The sequence below is a fragment of the Myotis brandtii genome, unplaced genomic scaffold, assembly GCF_000412655.1.
Source record: "Myotis brandtii unplaced genomic scaffold, ASM41265v1 scaffold253, whole genome shotgun sequence".
Taxonomy (NCBI): Eukaryota; Metazoa; Chordata; class Mammalia; order Chiroptera; family Vespertilionidae; genus Myotis; species Myotis brandtii.
In genome coordinates this window covers 2,451,233-2,460,577 of record NW_005359590.1, presented here as the reverse complement: position 1 = coordinate 2,460,577, position 9,345 = coordinate 2,451,233, and the positions used below count along the sequence as shown (strand labels likewise).

At 40.8% G+C, this 9,345-nt stretch overlaps 1 protein-coding gene across 1 annotated transcript in view; it reads right to left on the bottom strand.

The window, feature by feature from the left end:
- Positions 1-9,345, bottom strand: part of SOS2 (son of sevenless homolog 2 (Drosophila)) — a 97,710-nt gene that overhangs the window by 67,549 nt on the left and 20,816 nt on the right. The window contains 1 exon segment of the mRNA XM_005867905.2: positions 1,715-1,840. Within this exon segment, the coding sequence (XP_005867967.2) occupies positions 1,715-1,840 (126 nt within the window).

Below are 9,345 nucleotides of genomic sequence, written 5' to 3'. Positions count from 1 at the left end.
ATTACAGTTATGAAGTAGCAACGAAAATAATTTTATGGTTGGGGGGCACCACAACATGAGGAACTGTATTAAAGGGTCGCGGCATTAGGAAGTTTGAGAACCACTGTTCTAGAGAGAAGAAGGCAGGGAGAGCAGAGCAGAGCAGAGTGACATCGATTGGCTGCCTCTCACACATACTCAACCGGGGATTCTCACTGGCAACTTAGTCATGTGCCTTGGCTGGGAATCAAGCACTCGACGTTTTGGTGTACAGGATGATGCTCCAACCAACTGAGCCACACCAGCCAGGGCAATATATTATTCCTTTAATATAATGACAATATTTATATGCAGTAAAATGTACAGATCTGAAGTGTACAATTCAATGAATTTTGAAAAATGCTTTCCTAATCAAGATACACAACATTTCTATCATCTCAATCTCCACCCCTCAAAGGCAGCTACCCATGATCCTGATTTCTATCATCATTCATTTTAGCTGTTTCTGAACTTGATCTAAATGGTATCATTATAATATATATTCTCTGGTATATTATATTATATTCTCTGGTAATATAATGGTATATTATAATATGTCTGTGAATTATAGCTATGTTACTGCATATATCAATAGTTCGTTCTATTATTTTATTACTGAGTAGTATTCCATTTTATAAATCTGCCATAATTTGTTTACCTATTTTCTCATTGATAAAAATTTGAATTGTTTCCAAATTTTGGCTATTATGAATAAAACCGTTTGGACATTCATGTATAAGTCTTTTTGTAAACATATATTTTCATTTATCTAGGGTTAAATACCTAGAAGTAAACTTGCTGGGTCAGAGAACATACAGCAAAAATTGGCCAATATTTCACATCTAACTACAGTGTGTCAAAGTGCATAAAATATTTTTGCTATCTTCCAGTGTTAGCAATCATAAATATTATAAGCAATTGCCAACAATTTTCCAAAGTGGTGATACAATTTTTCACTCTCAACAATGTAAACAGTTCTCTTTGCTCTACATCTCATCAACACTTGATGTTATCAGTCTTTAATTTATCCCTTTCAGTGGGTGTGAAATGGTATCTCATTGTGGTTTTCATTTCTATTTCCTTGATGACTTGTGAGCTTGCGTACCTTTTCATATGTTTAGTGGCCATTAGTAGATCTTCTTTATGAAATATCTGTTCAAGACTTTTGCCCATTTGGAGTAAAAGTAAGGTGTCTTTTTATTAGTAGAAGTTCTTAACGTATTCTGGATACAAATTCTTTGCAAGGAATACATACTAAAAAACATTTTCTCCTAGTCTGTGACACTTTTTTATCCTCATTAATTTTATTCTTTAATACTGTTATTTGAGTCCTCTGTAAAAAATACTTGCTTAACCTCAGGTTATGAAGATATTCTCCTGCAGTTTCTTCTAGAAACTTTATTGTTTCAGCTTTTATGTTTAAGATCATGATCCATCATGAATTAACTTTTGTGTGAAATTAAGTTTCAAGGTTTTTTTGCCCCATAAATGAATACAGTTGTTTAGCACTTTTTTTTGGCTGAAAATTTTTCCTTTCCCCATTGAATTGCCTTGATATATTTGGCGAAAATGAACTGACCATCTAACCCACATAATGGCATTAGTTTCCACAATTTAGAACGAAATATATTTGGATTCAAAAATTTACTTGTGCAGTGGCTCAGTAAGTTTTTTAAATAACAAAATAGTTTTTTACCTCCACATCTTGAACAGTCCTTGGTTGGGCCATGCATAATTTATTAAGCAGCTGAAAAATCAGCTCTTCAATATAATAGAGAGATTCTTCATTAGCTGAGAGATTGGGATGTACTTGCTCCTGAACCTTTAAAAACAAAGTTCTCAGTTAATATACAGACAAAAGAATATTTACTGAATAAAAGTCAGAGTGTTATCTACAATAATAAAAGGGTAATATGCTAATTAGACCGAACATCCTTCCAGGTGTCATTCTGGACATCCTTCCGGACAAAGCCAGGGCCGGAGCGAAGCCCAGGTCTTGGGTGCCTGGCGGCAGCAGCCACAGGAAAGCAGCCTGGGTCTTGGATGCCTGCCAGCAGTGGCTGGAGTGAAGCCGGTGCCAGCAGCCGGGGGAAGGAAGGCCTACTCTTGCATGAATTTTCATGCATCAGGCCTCTAGTATATAATAACATGTTAGTATAGTTACTCATATACAGACATGAAACACATACACACAAATATCTGTATTTGTTGATCTCTATAAACTTTTCTTAATCCACAGAGCAGTGGTTCTTAAACTTTTTGAGATCCTATGACAATCTATTGACCCTTCTCCTCCTTACCACCAAAAAATTATATACACATAAAATATTCTACATAATTTCAGAGGAATCACAGATATCCTGAAGTTAACTAATATATCTACTAAAAGTCCCTGAATACCAGGTCAGAAATCCCAGCAATAGAGGTCTCTCTAAATAACCATAACATTTTACAAATTATAGAGCTGCTCTAAGATGTTAGTCCACTTTTTACACTCCTTCCTTAATGTCGCCAGGTAGTTGGGCTGAGCCTTTTTTGTTGTTAAATTTTTTTGTGCGTCCTCTAATAATTTTTTATTTTTCAATTGACATATAGTATTATATTAGTTTTAGGTATATAACCCTGTAATTAGACATTTATATAACTTACTAGAGGCCTGGTGCACAGATTTGTGCACCAGTGGGGTCCCCTGGCCGGGCCTGCAGGGATCAGGCCAAAACCAGCTCTCCAACATTCCCCAAGGAGTTCCGGATTGCAAGAGGGCATGGGCCAACCTGAGGGACCCCTAGCCGAGGGATCCGTGCACTGGGGCTCTAATATGCATATAAGATCTTTGGTTAATCTCTTCCTGCCCTCTCCCCTTCCCTCATCCCTCTGAGATTCATCCATCTGTTCCATGTTTCCATGTCTGTGGTTTCAGCTCCTGCGTTGAGCGTTTGCCCCCTGGTGGTCAGTGCACGTCATTGCTATTGGCCGGTCGGCTGGTTGGCCGGTCGCTTAGGCTTTTAAATATATAGATAAAGTGATCACCCTGATAAACCTAGTACTCATCTAACAACATACACAGTCATTACAATATTAGTGACTATATTCCCTATGCTATATTTTATATCCCAACTATTCTGTAACTACTAATTTGTACTTCTTAATCCCTTCATCTTTTTCTCCCATCCCCCCAACCACCCTCCCATCTGGCAGCTGTCAAAATGTGCTCTGTATCTATGAGTCTGTTTCTGTTTTGCTTATTCATTTATTTTGCTCTTTAGATTCCACAAATAAATGAAGTCATATGGCATTTGTCTTTCTCTGTCTGACTTATTTCACTCAGCATAATACCCTCTAGGTCAGTGGTTGGAAAACTGCGACTTGCGAGCCACATGTGGCTCTTTGGCCCCTTGAGTGTGGCTCTTCCACAAAATACCGACTTCTGCGCATGGGCCACGAAGTTTCAATCGCACTGTACGTGCGTGCCCCACGTGGTATTTTGTAGAAGAGCCACACTCAAGGCGCCAAAGAGCCGCATGTGGCTCGCGAGCCGCAGTTTGCCAACCACTGCTCTAGGGCCATCCGTGTTGCAGATGGCAAGATTGCATTCATTTTTTTTTTTATGGCCGAGTCATATTTCATTGTATAGATGAACCACTTCTTTACCCATTCATCTATTGAGGGACACTTACACTGCTCCCAAATCTTGGCTATCTACACTAATAAAAGAGAAACATGGTAATTGGCGTACGACCGCTACCCTTTTCATTGGCTAATCAGTGAGTATATGCAAATTAACTGTCAGCCAAGATGGCGGCCGGCAGCCAGGCACTGAAGCAAGCAGGAAGGCTTGCTTGCTGCGGACTCCAATGTCCCCCGCCTCACTTGCCGGCCTCTCATCTGCAAGTCTAAGCAACTATATACTATGTTGCAAATAAGAAGGTAAACAAAACCCCAGAAAACAGCCGGACTGAAACCCAGCCGGACCGAAACATTGTATCCATGTTTTCAGCAGCGAGGCCTCAGAGCTAAAGCTGGCCCAGAATAAAAAAAAAAAGAGAGAAGAAAACAAGGAGCAGTTGGAAGCTTTAGTCACTCGCCAGCCGGAAAACAGCCCTCAGCCCCTCACCCAGACTGGCCAGGCACCCCAGTGGGGACCCCCACCCTGAAGGGGGTGTGACCAGCTGCAAACAGCCATCATCCCCTCATCCATTCCACAAAATACCGACTTCTGCGCATGGGCCACGAAGTTTCAATCGCACTGTACGTGCGTGCCCCACGTGGTATTTTGTAGAAGAGCCACACTCAAGGCGCCAAAGAGCCGCATGTGGCTCGCGAGCCGCAGTTTGCCAACCACTGCTCTAGGGCCATCCGTGTTGCAGATGGCAAGATTGCATTCATTTTTTTTTTTATGGCCGAGTCATATTTCATTGTATAGATGAACCACTTCTTTACCCATTCATCTATTGAGGGACACTTACACTGCTCCCAAATCTTGGCTATCCTATATAATAAAAGGCTAATATGCAAATTGACCCAATGGTAGAACTGGTTGCTATGACATGCACTGACCACCAGGGGGCAGACGCTCAACACAGGAGCTGCCCCCTGGTGGTCAGTGCACTCCCACATGGGGAGCTCCGCTCAGCCAGAAGCTGGGCTCACGGCTGGCGAGCGCAGCAGTGGTGGCGGGAGCCTCTCCTGCCTCTGTGTCAGACATCCCCCCAGGACTCTTGGACTGGGAGAGGGAGCAGGCTGGGCTGAGGAACCCTCCGAGTGCATGAATTTCGTGTACCAGGCCTCTAGTTGTACATAATGCTGCAATGAACTTATACATGAAAACATATTTTCAATTTAGTGTTTTGGGTTTCTTCAGATAAATACTAAGAACTGGAATTGCTGGGTCCTTTGTTATCTCTTTGTTTTAAAATCTTCTTTGTCTGGTATAAGTATTGCTATGCAAGCTTTTTTGTTTTTTCATTTCCATTTTCATAAAATATCTTTTTACATCCCTTTACTTTCAGTCTGTGTTTTTTTTATCTGAAGTGAGTCTCTTGTAAGCAGCATATGTAAAGGTCTTGTTTTGTTATCCATTCAGCCACCCTATGTCTAGTTGAAGAATTTAATCCATTTATATTTAAAGTAATCATTGCCAATTATTATTCATGACAGCTTTGCTGGGTAGAGTAATCTTGGTTGTAAGTCCTTATATCATGCCAATCACTTCTAGCCTGCAAAGTTTCTGTTGAGAAATCAGCTGACAGTCTTATGGGTTGTCACCCTTGTAAGTAACTGTTTTTCTCTTGCCATTTTTAAGATTATTTCTTTGTCTTTAATCTTTGGCATTTTAATTATGATATGCTTTGATGTGGGCCCACTTTGAGTCATCTTGTATGGGACTCTCTATGCTTCCTAGATTTATATGCCCATATCCTTTGACCCCCTCCATCCTCCACTACCTCCAGGCATTATTTTTTCAAATAGGTTTTCAATTCCTTGTTCTCTCTCTTCTCCTTCTAGCACCCGCATGATGCAAATATTGGTATGCTTGAAGTTATCCCAGAGGCTCTTTAAACTATTATCCAGTGGTTCTCAACCTTCCTAATGCCGCGACCCTTTAATACAGTTCCTCATGTTGTGGTGATCCCCAACCATAAAATTATTTTCGCTGCTACTTCATAACTGTAATTTTGCTACTTTTATGAATTGTAATGTAAATATCTGATATGCAGGATGTATTTTCATTGTTCGCGACCCACAGGTTGAGAACCGCTGCATCATTTTTCAAATTATTTTTTCTTTCTGTGTTCTGATAGGGTGTTTTCTGCATCTTTATCTTCCAATTTACTGATCTGACCCTGTGTTTTTTCTACTGTTGATTCCGTATTGTATTCTTCATTTCGATATTGTATTCTGCATTTCTGATTCTTTTTTATGTTTTCTACCTCCATTTTTATGTTTCCTATCTTTTTGCTAAAGTTCTCACTATATTCATCTACTCTTCCCCTAAGTTATTATTTTTTTTAATCCTCACCTGAGAATATATTTTCCACTGATTTTTTCTTTTTAGAGATAGTGGAGGGAAGGAAGGAGGGGGAGAGAAACATCTATGTGAGAGAGACACATTAATTGATTGCTTCCTGATCACACCCAGGCACATACTCCTGACTGGGAATCAAACCCAAGACCCTTTGGACCATGGGCCAATGCTCTAACAACTAAGCAAACTAGCCAGGGCGAATCTTCCCCTAAGTTTATTGAGCATCCTTCTAACAGTGTTTGTTTGTTTATTCATCTTATTGTCTAAAGTTTTACATATGTCTCCTTTTCCCCCAATTGACAACCTCCCTACCCCCAGCCATTCCCACCCCGGGCAAGCCCCCACCGCCCAGTGTCTGTGTCCATTGGTTATGCTAATATGCATGCATACAAGTCCTTTGGTTGCTCTCCACCCAACCCCTACCATTTGTCTCTGGATCTATTCTTGTTCATCAAATTACGTTGATCATTATATCCCACATATGAGTGAGACCACGTGATATTTATCCTTCACCGGCTGGCTTATTTCGCTTAGCATAATGCTCTCCAGTTCCATCTATGCTGCTGTAAATGGTGAAAGTTCCTTCTTTTTTACAGCAGCATAGTATTCCATTGTGTAGATGTGCCACAGTTTTTTAATCCACTCATCTGCTGATGGGCACTTAAGCTGTTTCCAAATCTTAGCTATTGTAAATTGTGCTGCTATGAACATAGGGGTGCATAGAGTAGTAATAACAGTGTTTTGTATTCTACATCTATTAGATTGCTTGTCTCTATTTTATTTAGTTCTTTTCCTAGAGTTTTGTTCTGTTCTTTCATTTGGGACATGTTTCTCTGTCTCCTCATTTTGGCTGCTATCCTGTGTTTGTTTCTATGTATTAGGTAGAGCTGCTATATCTCCCAGTCTTGCTAGAGTAGCCTTATGTAGTAGGTGTCCTGTAGGGCCCAGTGGTGCTGCCTCTGGGGTCACCCAAGCTGGAGAACTGTATGCACCCTCCTGCTGTAGTTAAGCCTTGATTGCTGTTGGCATGTCAATGAGAGGGATTTTCCCCCAGGCCAATTGGCTGCAAGGCCTGACCCTGACTACAGCAAAGGAGCTGCTATGCAGGGCCAACCCTGTGGAGCAAGACACACTTCAGCAATAAGTTCACCCTTTGAGGATGTCCCTCGTGGAAGTGGCTGAGTAGTGCTCTGATGTGATCTGAAGCTGTCCATCTAGTGTGTTGGCTCTGGGTCCTCCTGGGATGCATAGGCTAAGATCAGCCACTGCCTGTGCCATGCCTAGGGCCACCTAGCACGATAAAGCAATCTGCAGATGACTCCTACTTGTGCTGGGCTTGGAGGTACCCAGGAGAAGCCAAGCTATGAACTGAGACTGGCTGCTGTTAGTACCAGGCATGGGGCCACTTAGCAAGAGGTATGGGCATGCCAAGGCCAGATGCTGCTTTTTTGAGGTTTGTGAACCTTTAAGAGATTTTAGGAAAGTCTAAAGTATGAGCCAATACAAACTGTTTGTGTGGAAAAGCCACTGGAAGTGGCTTGGGTGAGTCTGAAAGTTGGGTGGGGCAGGGTCTTAGGGAATCACTAGACCTGGGTGATCAGTACTAGCCAAGTCGATGGAGACTTAGCTATGACACCCACCTGCCAGCTTTGTGGGGTTAGGCTCAGTAAAGGAACAATGGCCTCTACCAGCACTTCTGTCTGAGAGAAAGCTGCCCCTTCAACTCTCACCCAAAGCCAGACAATTCGGTTCCTCCCTATATGTCCCTGGTACCTTTTGAACTGCTATCCCAGAGCCGGAGCTTAGAGTGAGTTCAAGTAAGTCCTAAGAGGAACACCTGGGATTCCAACAGCCCTTCATCTCAGCCACAGCCTTCGCTGGTTTCACAGCCAGAAGTTATGGGTGGGGGCCTGGTGTGTGACTGGGACCCTTTGCTCCTCAGGGGGGGACCTCTGCAGCAGAGATATCCCTCCCGATTTTTAACCACCACACATAGGTAGGGACCAGCCTGTTGCACGTCTCTACCCCTCTACCAGTCTCCACCTGGCTTCTTCTTTATATCCTTAGTTATAGGACTTGGGTTCAACTAGATTTCAGGTGGTCTGCAAGATGGTTATTCTGTAGTGTAGGTGTAATTTTGATGTGATTGCTGGAGAATATGAATCCCCCATTTACCCACTTCACTATCTTGGCCTGCTGTTAAATTTCTTAAAGTTAGAATTTAGTAATCTGTCCTAAAAATAATCCAGTCAAACTGGATATGAGGAATAATAAGGTAAAACATAGTGTCTAGTATAGAGTAGGTATCAAGTAAATATTGGTTGAAAGAATAATTGAGAGAAGTACCACTATAACTTTTTATGCTATGGTATTAGAAGATGTAAGTGCCATTGACATAAAAAGTAATGGAAAATTTAGCCCTGGCAGGTGTGGCTGTTAGTTGTGGCTGTTGGTCCTGTACACCAAAAGGTGGTGGGTTCAATTCCCAGTCAGGGCACATACCCAGGTCACAGGTTTGATCCCCAGTCAGCGTGTATGTGGGAAGCAACCAACTGCTGTTTCTCTCTCACACTGAGGTTTCTCTCTCAAAAAGTCAATAAAAAGTAAAAGTTAAAAAAATATTTATAGTCTTGTAGTTATATTAATTACTGAAAAACTCATTCAATAATTAAAAACCTTCCCACAAAGAATAGCATGAAGTTGATCACTTCATCTAAATTCTCAAAATTCATCATAAAATTGTTCATTATGCCCTCTTGTGTTTTTTAAGTGTGTAAGATCTTTAGTAGCATCTCCTTTCATTCCTATATTTGTGTGTTCAATCTTTTTCTTGGTAAGTCTCTCAGAGGTTTATCAATTTTATTTTATTAAACTTTTCAAGAACCAATTTTTGCCTTTGTTGATCCTATTTTATGTTTGTAGTATATTAAAATTATATCTGCTTCATGTTCATGTTTTCTTCTGCTTTTTATTTAGTTACTTTTCCTAACTTCTTGAGATACATATGTGGTCATTATTTTTCAACCCTTCTTTTTGTCATATATACACTGAGTGTCCAGATTATTACAACCACCTGACGTTTGTAGGCAAATTAGCTATAATTTCACGCTGAAGTTGCTAGAGGGCCAGACCATTATAAATAGGGAAGCAGGTTGTTTATCACGACAGTAGAAAGTGATTTTTTTTTCCTGAAGATATGGGTAAACAACGTGATTTAACAGTTTTTGAACGTGGGATATATATATATATATATATATATATCCCTAATATGCAAATAGACTGAATGGTGGAACAACCGGTCG